General features: G+C 45.8%; 3 protein-coding genes across 3 annotated transcripts in view; 1 reads left to right on the top strand and 2 right to left on the bottom strand.

The window, feature by feature from the left end:
• Positions 1 to 231: 231 nt before the first annotated feature.
• Positions 232 to 1,747, bottom strand: LOC135806036 (small ribosomal subunit protein uS4). Its single transcript, XM_065320171.1, has 3 exons — positions 1,315 to 1,747; positions 835 to 1,035; positions 232 to 284 (listed from the first exon to the last, which is right to left on the bottom strand). Exons 1-2 carry the CDS (start codon positions 1,707 to 1,709, stop codon positions 846 to 848), a joined length of 585 nt encoding a protein of 194 aa, XP_065176243.1. The 5' UTR covers positions 1,710 to 1,747; the 3' UTR covers positions 232 to 284; positions 835 to 845.
• A 730-nt stretch (positions 1,748 to 2,477) lies between these two features.
• On the top strand, positions 2,478 to 4,907 carry LOC135806035 (3-phosphoinositide-dependent protein kinase 1-like). The gene has a single exon (XM_065320170.1). The coding sequence runs from the start codon at positions 2,704 to 2,706 to the stop codon at positions 4,090 to 4,092; it is 1,389 nt and encodes a 462-aa protein (XP_065176242.1). The 5' UTR covers positions 2,478 to 2,703; the 3' UTR covers positions 4,093 to 4,907.
• An 896-nt stretch (positions 4,908 to 5,803) lies between these two features.
• Positions 5,804 to 16,505, bottom strand: part of LOC135806034 (uncharacterized) — a 145,147-nt gene continuing 134,445 nt past the window's right edge. The window contains exons 33-36 of the mRNA XM_065320169.1: positions 16,147 to 16,184; positions 14,126 to 14,243; positions 9,976 to 10,091; positions 5,804 to 6,841 (exon numbers count right to left, since the gene is read on the bottom strand). Coding sequence (XP_065176241.1) covers positions 6,737 to 6,841; positions 9,976 to 10,091; positions 14,126 to 14,243; positions 16,147 to 16,184 — 377 coding nt within the window. The 3' untranslated portion in view covers positions 5,804 to 6,736. The remainder of the gene's footprint in view (positions 6,842 to 9,975; positions 10,092 to 14,125; positions 14,244 to 16,146; positions 16,185 to 16,505) is intronic.

The following is a 16,505-nucleotide window of genomic DNA, read 5'->3' as shown; positions in this document are numbered from 1 at the left end:
CAGTCCGCTTTTAGCAAGCTGTGGAGTATTAAAAATAGCACTCCATGAGAGTAATCCACTCAGCTTATTTAAGTCGGCATGTGCAGACGCCGGCCTTCATTGTTCAGTGCGAAATTGGAAGAGGTGCTGTGAGTTTTCCCTGTTCGAGACCCCACATGCAGAGTTGGACACTCTTGAACCAATGCCAGTAAGGCCATGCTGCTTGCATACTCCAATTCAAATGCAACGGTCTTGTTCTAATCAAAACTTTATTCACCAAATGATGCCTTATGATGGACCAGGATCTGCAGTTGAACACACAAACAAGAAAGAGGAAAAAGGAGCGTGTATTTATGCATTCTGCTGTTGGGAGCCCACTAGTGTTCCCACGCAGATGATACACTTGATGTGCAAGGACGTTCACACCAGGCATGCTAGACTACCCATGCCCGTTCCACACTGACAATCAGGTACCAAATACCTATTAAATATTAGTTCACAACCCAAAAGGAATATACTTCTGACCCACGATGCTCATGGAATACTCACAGCTAAAGCACAGAAATGACAGTTTCAGGAGTCAGGCATGTGTTGCAGTCACACAACTGCTCGTCCCTGGGTAAATAGCATGTTCCTTGACGCAAACTGAGAGGGTCCTCTATACAGTTCGTTGCACAGCCGTGTGCGCGTTACAGAATAGATTTCAATTGATCTGTAAAAATGTTCCTTGTAGTACAGTACATGAATACATTTTTGAACTTGATTAATTTTTAGGATACGCAACTTTTTTTTAAAATTTTAATAGTCCCAAAAAAATTCCCAAGACATAAAACAAGACTGGTTTATACAACTAACCATTTAAAAGTTTAGGCCTCCTCTTCCTCATCATCGTCATCGCCGTCGTCACCACCACCACCTGACTTCTTGGTCAAGTTCTTTCTCTTGCAGCGACCAGGGCGGCCACCACCGAAGGGTGACTTCATGGAGAAGTCGATGTGCTTCTGGGAATCCAGACGTACAACGAATGACGGCACATTGACGACTTGTTTGCGAACTCTGCGAGCACCCAATACGACATGAAACAAAATCTTCTCAGCCCACGACCGACATGCCTTCCTGTGAATCCACTCAGCTTAGATAATGGTCAAATACATCGAGCACTCATGAGTATTGGCAACAAATTTTACATGATTTTTTAAGAACATGAATTTTTACAAAACCATGAACGAAGAAAGAGGCTCCATGGGAGAAACGAGCACAAGGGAAGATCTCCATTGAATACTGCGACCATAACTACAGTCTATATGGACTACTAACGTTTACGCGTGAACTTACCTGATGTGTCGCTGGCGAATGAGAACGCGAGCATGGTGGATAGACTTGGCAAGTCCCAACTTGAACACTTGCGTCTGCAGACGCCTCTCCAAAAAGTCTTCGACCTTTAGGCCAAGGACGAAATCGAGCTTCATACGCTGCTCATCCAAGACTCCAATACGGACAAGACGTCTGAGAAGGGCATTACCCTCGAACAAACGCTTGGGGTCCTTCTCATCCAAAGTCAGCAGCTCACGAGCAGCCTTGCGGATCTTGGCAAGGGCGTACTTTACGCGCCATACTTCACGCTTATTCCTCAAACCATACTCTCCAATGAGTTTCAACTCCTGGTCCAGGCGAGCCTTCTCAAAAGGCCGCCGAGGAGTGACGAACGTCTTGGAGCAGACAACCTTCATCCTTACGGATGGCGACGATGTTAGAAAGGAAGGTTTAGACAAGTGCCATTTTGTTTTATTGTGCGCATGGCCATTTGGGTGGGATCTTGACAAAACCCGATGGAAAGACAACTAAATCGCTAGAAATCGTGAGAATGTTGTTAAAACTATCCAATTCGGTAGGGGTTGATGGCCTTTGCCAGGGTTGATCGATCGAAAATGCGTATTGAGTCCTTGGCTGAGAGAAAATTTGGCGAGTTTTTTTGCGCTTCCGTCAAATCTCAAGAACAACGATCAAGCTCGATCGCTCAGCTCAGATAAAAAAATTATAAAGCTGACTGTATTTTCAAAGTAACTAATTACTTAGTTCACTGTTCAGTAGTCTGCGAGATGGAGAGTCCAGGGAGTGTTTCGTGTTTTTAGTTTGAGCCGCCGACCTACTGATCGTACCAGTACAGTTACTTTCTTTATCGAGCATGCATGGAAGACTCACCAAACAAAGGAAATGAAAAGACATGTCCTGATCGTCTGGCTAGCTTGCTAACATGTACATGTAGTATGATTGTACTGCACCCGAACAACATTCATGATTCAAAACAAACTGAACAAGGACATTTTCCATTCGTGTGCTAGCTGCCTACACTACAGACTACAGTAGCCTGTCATCATTTCCGATGTACAATAATAATGTACGAGTTCGTACTGTGTAGTCAGTGAGCATGAGTATCTAGTACGAACTCGTAGTGGCGAGCAAAATTTTGTGTTCAAGCAATAATGTCCACGTCAACATATTGAACATGCTGCGGCCGGGGTGCCTGGATTGAGCTCCGCGTGATACACACAGTTAGTGCTTCCCATTTTTTTGGCATTTGTGAGTTGGGAAAAAAGTGAATGGTGTAGTTTCCAGTAGAGACCGTTGCATTCTTACTCTTGTTTTGGTTGTAGCTCCTTCTGTTGATCTTAGCTAAGTGCTATAAACTGTACTATAACGTGGAGTGGTATAATATGCTACGAAATGGCAGATGACAATCAGAAAGCAAAGGCCGATGTTGGGAAGAAGAAGGAGGATTTCGAGTTTGCGAAAATCCTTGGAGAAGGATCATATTCTACTGTCGTCCTCGCCAAAGACAAATCCAATGGCCAGAAATATGCCATGAAAATTTTGGAGAAGAAACACATCATCAAGGAGAAAAAGGTTGCGTATGTGAATCGTGAGAAAGAGGTACTCAGTAAGATTAAGCACCCGCTGTTCGTTCGCTTATACTTCACTTTCCAAGACTCTGACAAGCTCTACTTCGGCCTGAGTTTCGCGGAGAGAGGCGAGATCACTCCATATCTACGGAAAGTAGGCTGCTTTGATGAGACCTGCACGAAATTCTACACTGCGGAAATTGTTGAAGCCCTGGACTATTTGCACCAGCTGAGAATAATTCATCGAGATCTGAAACCTGAAAATATTCTCCTCAATGAGCAGTGGCACGTTCAAATTACAGATTTTGGAACTGCCAAGGTGCTGGAGCCTGGTAGCAGTCAATGCCGTGCTGATTCGTTTGTTGGCACTGCTGAGTACGTCTCTCCAGAGTTGCTAACGAGCAAGAATGCGTGCTATGCGTCGGACCTGTGGGCGCTGGGGTGTATTCTGTTTCAATTTACTGCTGGCTTCCCTCCGTTTCATGGCGCGAATGAATACCAGTGCTTTCAGAAGATCACGAAAGGCGAGTACTCTATCCCAGATGGGTTTCCTGCGCCAATTGCTGATCTGATTGAGAAGATCTTAATCCTTGAGCCGACTGAGCGTCTTGGAGCTGAGGAGAAGGGAGGGTTTGGTCCATTGAAGCAGCATGACTTCTTTGAAGATATCAAATGGGATACTCTGATGGAGCAGAAGCCACCGCCAATCAAGGCATATTTGCCTGGTCAGGATCTACACAGTGATATGAATGTACTGGATGGCATGGATGCTGATGGTCAAGATGACTTTGATGGTAGCTTGCTTTTAGCCGGTCTGGGTCTAGCCGATCAGTCCAAGCCGCTTGCATCGCAAAGCGACGATCGCAAAGCACTACTGGCAAAGCAGGAGAGCAACTCACCCTGGTCACCGTTCTGCAATGGTGAACTCATTCTGAAGGCTGGACTTGTCGACAAGCGGAAAGGTTTCTCGTGCAAGCGCCGCCAGCTAATCTGCACAGATGGACCGCATCTGTACTATGTCGACCCAGTGGCCATGGTCTTAAAGGGTGAAATCCCCTGGTCAGAACACATGCAGCTGGAGATGAAGAACTTCAAGACGTTCTTCATTCACACGCCAAACCGCACGTACTTCCTGGAAGACCCGAGTGGCGAGGCGCAGCAATGGGTCACCTTGATAGAAAACCTCCAAAAGAAGAAGAAAAGCGTAAACTGATGAGGAGTGTGTCGTTATGACTGTAGATGTCTAAATTGTTTAACACGAATACTGGCTACACTGGCGTTGTACAGGTTGCCACTGCTGAGCTGGTGCTGCCGCTGCTGCTGTCAGCTCAGCTACCTCTGCCAGTTAATATTATTCTTGAAGCAGCTGTGGTAGGTTGACTGGTGTGCGTTTACCATGACTGCTTATTACATTGTACATAGCTACGCTGCATATTGCGCATTACATATTGCCTGCTTTTACCGGTTATTGTCGGAATTCTCTATTTTATAGTTGTTTTTCAAAGAGATATGCTAATTCCCTCTCCCCTATCCACAAACGGCTTTTATTTGCTTTGGTTGTGCTTGTGTCGTACCGACACCAGGCATTCGCATTTCCCAACTACTCTTTCTTTTCCTTTCCTTGTGGCTATTTTTTATGTTTAGCATAACTCTTCTCTCTCTCTCTCTCTCTCTCTCTCTCTCTCTCTCTCTCTCTCTCTCTCTCTCTCTCTCTCTCTCTCCCTCCCTCCCTCTCCCGGTATCACCCATGCATAGGATTAGTGATAGTATATGCACAGGTAGTAGTGCTGCTGCCGTGGGTGGATAGTCCACTGTGGCCTTTTTGCCCACACTGTCAGACACCAGGTTGACGTATGCACAATTTCTCATATTTTCTTAATCCTATTATTGTAAGCGGTGAACTTGACAATTAGTGGCACTGCACTCTGCTCACTGTACCCCATAGCAGTGATTACATAGCGTGTACCTACCACATGGCATTTGTATTTATTTCTACTGAATGCCATCACAACTTCCAGTGTGTGCATACATGTATGTGGGTGAATGCCGCGTAGAGCAGCAGACCTACTAGCTGATGAGCCAAGTGGGTGCTGGTCTGTGGCTTTTTTGGACATGAAAACCTTTGCGGAACAAGTGCTGTTTTCCTGGTCTATGTTGTTCTCTAGCCTGCATAACGTTAGACCCTAGAAGTGATATTCGACAGTGTCACGCATTAAATTTGTGGTACGTGTGGGCATGGGGTCTCGATATTTTCTAAAGAAAGTTGGCCAAAGTGAAATTAGATCTCAGATGGTGAGCCAAGGAAAAATTGTAACATGGAAAAATGTGGGCTCGGCTATCTATCGAGCAGTGCTCAAGTTTACTTTCATGCCGTGGAATGTCTCAGTACTCCTAGTCAGTTTTGGGCTAGATTGTGCACGTCTGGCTGTTCAAATTCTGGTTTAGTTGGTGGACTCGACTGCATAACTTACTATACTATAGGAATTCTATACTTCAAAGTACCATAACTTACTACTGTACTCTCTCTGTAGTATGCCCACATTTTTTCCAAAGTGAACAATTCCAAAACATTGTCTTATCGTTTCGTGAACTTTTAACTCGTGTTTATTCGTTGTTTTACCGTTTTAGAGCGGCAACTCTTGTGTTCTGTGATTTCAGACGTTCAGCACAATCATTAATTTTCACTTTTAATTGACTATTAAAACCGGTTTTTAGTATACTCTGCTTGCAACTACAAAGCTACGAGTGTGATTGCGGCACATATCCCATGCACAAGCACACCTGACGTGCATGAAGTAAAACTTGTGATATTTTAGTATTTTGTCACAGACTTCACGACAAGAAATCACAACAAAGTCATGCATAAGAAAAGCAACCGTATAGTATAGGTCGATTGACCAAGACCAACACGGGCAACAGGGACATGCACAAAATTAAGATGATAGCCTTGAAGCTGGTCACAGGCACCAGCAACGTCTGATCAGGATAGGAAACAAAAGACAACTACACTTGCAAACACAGCCTACATGTACATGCAGTAGAGCCAGAGGGCAAAGCAACACCGCTGCACAATTCTAATGCGAGCTCCAATCCGCAATGTGCTTAATTAAAAAAATTAAAAAGCTGCCAAGAAATTTCAGTGCACAGAAAACTGATACATACCAGTTTCAAACACAGTGTAGAAGCTGCAACTCTAAAAATCTTAATCAGCAAGAAGAGGAAGGAAAGCAACAGCAAAGAGCTCTGCCGCAGTATGGCTGGCAGAGTATTCAGTCAGGTTGTCATGTTTCTAGGATATAGCCGGCCGAAAGAAAAGATCATTATCATGAGTGTCGAGTATCTTAAAATCAGCAAGAAGAGGAAGGAAAGCAACAGCAAAGAACTCTGCCGCAGTATGGCTGGCGGAGTGTTAAGTCAGGTTGTCATGTTTCTAGGATATAGCCGGCCGAAAGAAAAGATCATTATCATGAGTGTTGAGTATTGTTAGTGATACGAGAATACTCCGGAAAACTACCACACTGTACAGGCATCACACCTTCCACACACATACCCACAGCATACCGGCACACTGAGCTGATGATGGCAATGCAGGATGGAGAATAATAAGCACAACAAATGGTTAAAAAACAAACAACTATACAACTGCATTAGCACCACTCTGTACTGTGACAAACTATGAATACGATGGCAAAGAGATGCAATGTATACACACAAAGCCACTAAGTTAGCTGGAATGAAGCACTGAGTTGTTTACATGGAAAACATGCTTATCAGCTGTGGAAGGATGGCAAATAAATGCCGAACACACCAGCCAGGCTATCAGACAATGGCCGTCGCGAAGTTGCGCTATGCTCATTTCACTCTGACTTCTCCGAGGCAAACACCACAGGACGAAGAGCCATCAGGTGATCTTCGAGCTCCTCTAGTACGCCTGCTAGATGACATTTGTCTTTCTTACAAGCCTAGGCACGCGGGCACGTAAGACAGGGAGAGATGGCACAAACAAGATGTTGCTTTTTAATCTGTATTGATCTCTTCGGTTGGGAATTTCAAAGCATAACATAAATACAATCATACATACACCCAGACACATAGTTTTTTAAATATGAAGGTATGCACCAGGGAGTTGTATAGACCCGGGAGAGGACAAGGCACAGGTTTCCGTGGACAGGGTCCCACTCAAGCCCATACCCGTGAATTTTTCTCTCACTCGCCGTTGAATTTATATGCCGGGACGAGAGAAGAGAGAACGGCCCTACCGATAGCAGGGCACAATCGGGCTTCTTAATTTCTTCCTTAGAAGATTCTGTATCCAAAGATGCAGTGACACACAGTGCCATACAGGGGCGGATCCAGGATTTTGCCAAGGGGGGGGGGGGGGTCAATTTTTCCCCACCCGATGGCCTACCCACAAATGGGTTCTTATGACGAAATGATGACATGGTTGATACATATGGCGGTAAAGACACACCTGGCAATATGGCGGTAAACACACACCTGCCCACACACGCTCTCTAGGCTGCAAAGTTCTGAGAAGGAGAGCTCTGTGCCAGAACTTTGCAGCCTAGAGAGCGTGTGTGGGCAGGCGTGTGTTTACCGCCATATTGCCAGGTGTGTCTTTACCGCCATATTTATCAACCATAAGTACAGCTGCAGTGGTGTCTTCAGCTTCATTCTCTTGAAATGATGACATGCAATTAATATTTACTTGTACGTGTATAAAAAAAAGTTCAGACGTTCTCGCTGCTGGTTCCACCTAATACACAACCAACTTTACTTACTACGGGAAGTTTGGTTTATGCCAGGCCACCACCATGTCTGTCATGATAATAGTTGCATCATGCATGGGCATGGATTAGTGCCGCGGTCACACCTGAACTGTGGTAGGAAAAAATTAGAACGAACCCCCGGGATACCGGTAGGGTGCCATATGTCCCATATTGAAGTTCGAAAAAGATCCGACTTCTTTGGCACAATGGAGAGACAAAATACTGAAATTTCCCCATCTACTCCCATAAAAGTCTATCTCTCTGACGTCATAAATCCGGCCTAGTCTGGGCAATATAATGATGTCATCATGATGTCACCAAATTTAGTCCAAACGTCAAGCTGGTATAACTTGGGAACGGCTGCTCCGATCAACCTGGGACATTCACCATCGTAATCAGTGCATTTTTCGCTACAGGGTGTCCTTGCTTTTCGAAGTCTTTCCTGTCGTTCTTGACTCAATACATGTGGGGGCTCACAGAGAAAGGGGAAGGTGGTGATACTTCTCTTCAGATTAACAGACGTGCTGAAAATCGAAGAGCTTGTAATAATTATCCCGTCTTGAAAAGCACCCCAAGGTACAAAGCATTCAAAGCCATTCAACCCATAATGATAGATATACCAAGCTTAATTCGAAGTGCTTCGTTGTTTCCCCGAACCCTTATCCAAGGTTTCGCGTATGTCCAACACAACAAGATTCTATTTCAGAATGCTGTCTCCAACATATTTTCAGTACTCCGAACTTCTTGTTGCTGTTGTGGGGAATGAACGTGGTCGGCCACAGAGCGCAAAGGTGGTGGTGGCAGTGAAGTGGACGCAGAATTTTCAAGGGCCGAGTGCTGCTGCTTACTTTCTTACTCCATATCAATGTTTGGCCTAGTTTCCTAACTCTTGACAGCTTTTTTGTAGTGAAATTCATGATTTTGTGATTTTTGTTTCATCATTGGTGTACACGCATGCGTGAACGGCAGTTTCTACTGATAAACGCGCTTGATCCCTCTATGTTCTTCGGCCTTTTCTCTAGCTCGCTCAAAGTAAGTTGGCTTCTGACAGCTGTGTCTTCGATCTCGCTTTTCCTGTTGTTTTTCGAATGTTTATCTAAGCTTGGTGTGTCTTTGTGTTTACTGTAGACCGCCATTTATTCTATTTCCTCACGGTCAAGTCTCAAGTCTTCCACCCGTATTGCAGTTATGGAGTCTCAAGATGTGCGCTTGATGGCGGAGTGAACTGCCGTCAGCTCTCACTTTTGTGAGAGTACTCGTTCTTCCAGCAATGTCCTGAGCCTGATGAGCGACGGTGAAGCTAGAGATGAGGGATGTTGTTCTGGTTTTACGAGACATGGCTCGGGCAAAACCCAGTGCCGAGCAGGAACGTTCAATGCTCGCTCTTTGAGAAGTAAAATAAAGAAACAACTTATTATTCAGGACTTTGAACAATACGATCTAGACGTGTTCGGAGTGACTGAGACCTGGATTGACGGAAATGGAATTGACACAATGGACAACGGACATGTCATGTATCACTCTGGAGGGTCGTCTGGTTGTGCCGGTGTTGGAATATTTACCCCCAAATGGCTAAAAAATAATATTGTCTCATACAAATTCTACTCGGAACGAATCATCTCGATCCGGCTTGCTATAGATCCGCACAGGGACAGCAGAACAGTTACTGTCGTTTGCTGCTACGCTTCAACCCTGCAGCACTCTACAAAATATCCTGCTGAAGCTGACAGCTTCTACTCCGTCCTGAGTTCCATTGCAGGCTCAGTGAAACGAAGAGATGAACTGTGGATAGTTGGAGATTTTAACGCCAAAGTAGGAAGCTCGGTCGGAGGGACAAGTGGCCCAGTAGATTCTTATTCCAAACATACTTCAGAGTACATCTAACAATGCCAATGCTGATAGACTCTTAGACCTGTGTGGTGAACATGGGCTGGTGCTTTGCAACCGACTCTGTTCAAGCACAAATTACAGCATCGCTCCACATGGTTTGTAGATGGATTGAAATACTCCGACGGCCGTGCGGTGCGGAATATGATTGATTTCATCGCAGTGAAGACTGGTGGACTAACATCAGTCACCAATGCAAGATCGTATGGAGGATTCCGCACCAGATTGGATCATCATCCAGATCAGATCAACAAACCAGGGACTTTCACTAAAGGCCGGCGATGCTCTAACCACTGAGCTATGGTGAAGACGTCATCCAACTGTACAAACAGGAATAATTATGAATTTATAAATGCAGTCAAGTGTTTTACAAGTGATACTTTTTTGATAGTGTGCAAGAACAAAGCTGTTTGGTCAATGTTGATATACATGCAACTCACCTGAAGAATGGCATCTCTCTTCAGATAGAAATGCTGCTGGATGACCTCAGCAAACACAGCTGGTGGATTCTTCAAGTGTTCCAGCATGGCAAATTGCACACAGTTCTTCCGAACAGCTGCAGAGGTCAAAAGGCAATGTCAAGTTGTCAGTGGCCCAAATCAATCCAATTTAAATTGCTTCGTACAGGCTATTTAATGGTGGAGAAGGTTTTCGGCTTGTTTTAAAAATACGGAAAATCAGTATTCTCAGGAGCGTCGTTGCAGTTATGTCTTCTGAGAACTATATTTTAGGTTAGGATGGTTGGCGAATTAGATCAGCAATGGGTACGGCACCTGCAACTCGCGTGAGATCGACCAAGGACGTTGGGAGTTCCTTGGTCATGTCCTACGAATGCAACAGAACTTTCCCCCGCAGCGTGTGTAACGGAATCACAGCCATTCAGTTCCCCGGGACGCAGGACACAAAGGACAAGACTAGTTTGTTTACATTAATATTGACATGACAGAAAAGCAAACTACTCTCAAAGAGACAAACAAGAAGACTGACAAAAGGACTCTTGGCTAAAATATCGCACATGCTCATATCACACATGCACAACGACTAGACGAAGACAGTTTGGGGAATGTCATCACACAGGAAAACAACATACATGTATCATTATACAACACGTGTTTTGGAGTTTTTCAGCCACGGCGAGCCCGTGCGGTCGATTGGGCCGATCGAGGACCACTCTGATCTCGGTTGTTTCCCGAGAGGAGATGGAACAGATTGAACATCATCCACAGCTGGCAGTTGAACTCTGCGAGCATGCTCCAGCACCTGCACCAGCTGAACCTGCTCCGGCTATACACGTACCAGCTGTTGAGAGCCAGCACATGAACCGGATGCAGACATGTAAGTCGCGCAGACCCAGTCTACTTCGTCTGAGATTAAGCCAGCACAGTCACCGAGACGATCTTCCAGACAGCACTGTCCCCATCGACGTCTAATCGAAGAACTGCAATGCCGATAACAGCCCTGTCATAATTCTGTGTTTTTCTCTGTCTTGTATTTCCTATTTAATGTACTGCTCATTCCATTTTGTTGTTTTGTTTTTCTATCAGCTTTACATTAATTTTGAAGTACTTGCAAGTAACTGTTACCGTGTTCTATGTTGCAACACAGTAGTAGGTTTCGCTTCTAGTACCGTTCTCCTCACAAAGTTTCTTATCTAAAGGAGGGGTGCCATGTTTAAACAAAAATAAAATAGGACGTTTGCAACAATGACATTGCTGAAGTGGCTATTTTGGGTGGCCTAGCTGCTCGCGCTGGCCACCCACCTGTTTTTTGGGCTTTGTTTGCTTTGAAGTTTGAAGTTTTTGTTCTTGGTAGTTGTTTCCTTTCCCATCCAGTGCAGTTTCCGAGTTCCAGTGTCTCTGTCTGTGTTCCGCCATGAAAACCTGTGCTGTGTTTGGTTGCCATCACAAAGCCGGAAAGAAAGGCAGCGAATGCATCTCGTTTTATCGCTTGCCTCTCCAAAATAAGCCCTTGCTCAAGAAATGGCTTGCTGCCATGAAAACAGATTCTCTTCGCATCAATGTGCACACCCATGCGTGCAGTGATCACTTCGAGGGAAGCAAGGGCAAGGGAAGGACTGCTATTCCTTTTGTGTTCTCCTTTCGGAAGGCAGAATCCAAGTGCAAGCCACCTATTGTGCGTCCTGTCCAGTCGCCGAAAAAGCGCCAGGAACCTACACCTGTGCCTGTGGATGTTTCTGCCGAGGCAGACCCACTATCTCCAGCTACAGAGGATGCTGGATAGGAGGATGCTGGAGAAACCATCGAGAACCTCTGCAAGAAACTCTCAGAAATAGAGGCGTGTGCAGACCAGTTCGTATCGAGACTCGGAGAAGTGGAGTCGCAGAATGTGCAGCTGCGCAAGAGAAATGCTTTAACACACCATCCCATCGAGCATGACGGCTAACTGCGTTGTCAATTTGTGAGCAGTACTCTTTCGTTTAGGATTGTGTTGATACCCCTGTTTACTGGCATGGGGCAAAGACACGACGTGGCAGTACACGCAGGCATCGCCGTACACTATCGGCCAAGGATGAGCTTCTTATGACACTGATGAAGCAGAGGCAGGACCCCGCCCCCCATATGCAGATTTGGCACAGCGGTTTAATATCGACATCTCTACAGTCAGCGGACATGGAAGAAATGGAATGTTAGCTGCATGGTGTTAGCTGCATGACATTTTGAGACATACGTGATCAAAGTTTGGCAAACTTTGATGTGCCAAACTTTGATGTGGTTTTTGCCTGGGTCAAAGGACACTATTGGCATCAAGCGTTTGTGCTTTGTGCAGACGGGTGGCATGTAGACGTAGACAGGTGAATTTGGGGGTGACGGTGATCAGGTGATAGTCCGCTGTCAGGTGCTGAGAGCTGTTCTAATTCTGAGAGCGTTTCAGAGTCAGGTAGTTGTCAAGAGCATCTTCCACGACGCAACACCCCGACTTGGATCGGTTTCTTCGTTTGCTGCTGATGAAGCCCGAGCACCGTACAAAGAAAAACATAACATTAGGGAACAAAGGAGATGGATCTTTCGTGTGCAGATGAACATGGTGGCAGCAGTGATGACATCAGTCATGATGATAACACCAATGTCATGAAGGGGAACGAAACCGCTCTTACTATGGATGCCGGGCTGTACTAAATGTACAAGCCGAACTGACTTCTGAGCTATGAAGCACAGAGGACAGGAGCTGGAGAAACAATAGTGCCCTGCACCATAGGGGAACGTTGCCACCGCATACAGGGACTTGATAGCCCAGAACAGCTAGCCGTTGTCCAATGTATTGGATACAAGAGGAAACTTTCTGCAGTTCAGGCCTGCATCATGCATGGTCTAGCAGTGAGGGCTAAAGTGAGTGTTACATTGAGATGCAAGGAAAATTCCCACGAACATGGGCTGAGTGGAAAGAAGTCAAATCGGGCAAGGACTGATGTGAAAGAAAAGTTCCTCCAGTTTGTGGACTCATCCTGCTTCACTGAGCGCCGTATTGGTGGTGCGTCTCCGGAATATTATTTCGATGCTGTGTTCAATAGTTCTCGCCTTTTCGGTCTCCTGCCAAGGATGTTACAAAGTACGATGCGAAGGTGCGCCTCTCAGTCTTCGGGTTGTGCAAGTATCAATGACGTCCGCAGTACACTAATGGTACGTAGCAGTGTCATTTTGCACCTTTTCTCCATGTGTTAGCACGTACCACGTCTGTTACCTCTAAGCGCGGGATCGCGCTTCCTCATGTATAAAACTGTGCTTTCAAATTAATCCTAGCCATTCATTATTCTCAACCTTTGCTGATGAGACCTTAGTTAGTGGTTGAAACAGTGCTGTATGGAGGGAAAAATTATTTTGTCAATATCTACAACTTGGAGTCGTGTCGCTGGTTCGTGAGGTCAGAGAGAGAGAGGGAGAGAGGGAGAGAGAGAGAGAGAGAGAGAGAGAGAGAGAGAGAGAGAGAGAGAGAGAGAGAGAGAGAGAGAGAGAGAGAGAGAGAGAGAGAGAGAGAGAGAGAGAGAGAGAGAGAGAGAGAGAGAGAGAGAGAGAGAGAGAGAGAGAGAGAGACACACAGAGACAGAGAGAGAGACAGAGAGTGCATGTGGTGGAGGTGGAATTGCTTCAGCTACATTGTATTTCAGAGTTTATCAGCACTGCACTGTTACAGTGAAGCGTGGATATAACAACACTCCAAGAGGCAAGCAAAATATGTCCCTATTTACGAACACCACTATAGCCCATCCTGGCATACTGGTACTTGAAGTAGCATTATTCTGTTCTTATTGATGATCTGCATATATTGACTACACCACCAACGCTGCGCACTGTAGCCGACCACTCGTCAGCATGCTATCCTATTTTCAAGAGTTGCTATTCTTTCCCAGTCAGTCAACAACTCAACCTTTGCACATTCCGTAACTCACCTCAACCCTGCCATGGTCTCTTTGCTGTAGTCAAGTCACCACGGGTACATTCTAAACGGTTGTGTTGGGGGAACGTAGGGCGAGTGAAAAGTGCATGCAATATGCTCACGGAGCAGGGTGTAAGGCATGGATCCCCCTCCCCCCCCCCCCCCCTCCCCTGACACAAACACCAGTGCAGTACTCACCTAGACTGTACTGTTCACTCGCACGGTTACCATGTGGTGTACCGTATGTCATCTCATAGCCAGGCTCGTTGAAGTACGGCTCAGCAACCAGGATCAATGACTGGATAGATACGAGAACCTAAGAGGGCGAACATATAAAAAAAGCCAAAAAAAGTTAAACAGGAGGACATTGATAGTCGCAAGTGAAATAACGCTAATCTCAAATAAATGCTCTTCCTACACCTAATAGGGAGGTTTCGCTCTACGGAATTACGTATGGAAATAACGTAGGAACTGCACGTAATTTTCATACGTAAAAATCAGAGCTGTTGGGTTTCGCTCTACGTGATTTCTCCACGACTGCTAAACATGCCTTGTTGCTTTGGAGACGCGTTGGCTGCATGCGTCCACCGCATGCACCACGAACCGAAACCGGGTTTTCCATTTTATTGTGCACGTGGTATACGGTGTGTGTACCTTGTGTTTCGCGCGGCTTGAATGTTGCCATGGATACATCTGGAAAATGTGAAAAATATTTCAAAAAGTCCCACGGAGGACCCAAAGTAAGAAAGAGCTTTCCTACTGAAATCCGTAGAGAGATTTACGTATGAAAGTTGCCCTCGCTCCCAGGCGTGTACGACACACGGATTTTCATACGTAATTACGTAGAGCGAAACCTCCCTAATAATTGACTGGCAAAATTAAAGGGGAAGTATACGCTAAAATAATTTTTTTTACCAGTTGTCTTCGGGGTGCCGAGTCGAATGGTCTTGGTCCGAGGAAGCTGAGACGCTCCCTTCCGCCTTAATTCCCAATCGAACTCGCCTCTTCCACCGAAACTGGGTGACTGCGCCCTACTAGATGGAGATTTGTATGTAAAATGTCACTAAAAGCGCCATTTCATTCTTATAAAAGCACGGATGACCGCGATTTGCACATATGTTGTAGTCTTTTGGACGCTGAGTCGACTGGTTTTGGTTCGAAAAGGCTGTGCTGCAGCGTTTGGCCCTTATTCCCAATCGAACACGGTTGAGTAAGCGGTCACGTGCTCATGCGCACACCAGTCACCTGGTCATCGTACCCTCAGGCTACAATTTACAGTCTGTTTGGGCCTGTTCCTGTCACTCGAGTTGACCCTTTGAACCAGGGAGTCGTAAACGCCTCTTATGACTCCCTGCTTTGAACCTTTGAGTTGAACCTTGGTGTTAAAATTGTAGTCTGCAGGCACGATGACCAGGCGACTGGCGTACGCATGTGCACGTGACCACTTACTCAACCGTGTTCGATTGGGAATAAGGGCCGAACGCTGCACCGCAGCCTTTTCGGACCAAAACCAGTCGACTCAGTGTCCAAAAGACTACAATATATGGGCCAATCGCGGTCATCCGTGCTTTTATAAGAACGAAATGGCGCTTTTAGTGACATTTTGCATACAAATCCCCATCTAGTAGGGCGCAGTCACCCAGTTTCGGTGGAAGTGGCCAGTTCCATTGCGAATAAAGGAGGAAGGGAGCGTCTCAGCTTCCTCGGACCAAGACCATTCGACTCAGCACCCTGAAGACTACAACTGGTGAAAATTTCATTTAAGGGTACACAGTACTTCCCCTTTAATGATATCGTACGTGGACATGATCGTGCATCATTTCTGCTCCTGATCCCACTTTCGGCCCTGCTTACCTGTTCTGCTTCTGTACTCGGCTCGTCAACATGAATACATTCATATCATGATGAAATGACAGCATGTGAGCAACTATACTCCGTTGTGCTTATCGATATGCCAGCATGTAGATGAGTGACAGCCCCCCCCCCCCCCCCCACACACACACACGCGTACACACCCACCCACACCAACATCCACACCCTCACGTAACATACGTAATTCATGTGCGAGCAACTACCTAACAAGCATGATATCATTACTCCTACACGTGGCCACCGTTGAGCTACAGCGGCAGCAGGAGAGTGGCAGCAGCAGCAGCAGCAGCAGCAGTAGCAGCATTGTCGGGAGAGTGCATCATCAATCATGTGCATAGAAACCTAACCTGGTGGAGTGTCGATGTACATGAAGACCACATTTCACCTGCAAGGGTAGAGCAGATTTCAATTTCAGTCCGTTACCAATGAACAAGCAAGCTCACATACAAACACACCAGTCCTTCACAAACGAAAAAGCAAGCTCGCGTACTTCGAAGTACAAACACACCTTACAGAGATTGACTCTGAAGTAGAGCATCAACATGTTGACAGTACCCTGACTTCTGTACCCTGACTTCTGCTACAGACTGAATTCTGGTACAGACTGAAGTATTTGCATTAAACACAAAGGCCATGTGCGTAGGTATATCCGTGTGCGTGGGGCTGTGCGTGGATGTGGGCATGGGTGCATGCATGCCTATGTATG

Source organism: Sycon ciliatum, chromosome 1 (genome assembly GCF_964019385.1).
Source record: "Sycon ciliatum chromosome 1, ocSycCili1.1, whole genome shotgun sequence".
Taxonomy (NCBI): Eukaryota; Metazoa; Porifera; class Calcarea; order Leucosolenida; family Sycettidae; genus Sycon; species Sycon ciliatum.
Note: the sequence above shows the minus strand (reverse complement) of the source record. Positions and strands in the feature narration are given on the sequence as shown.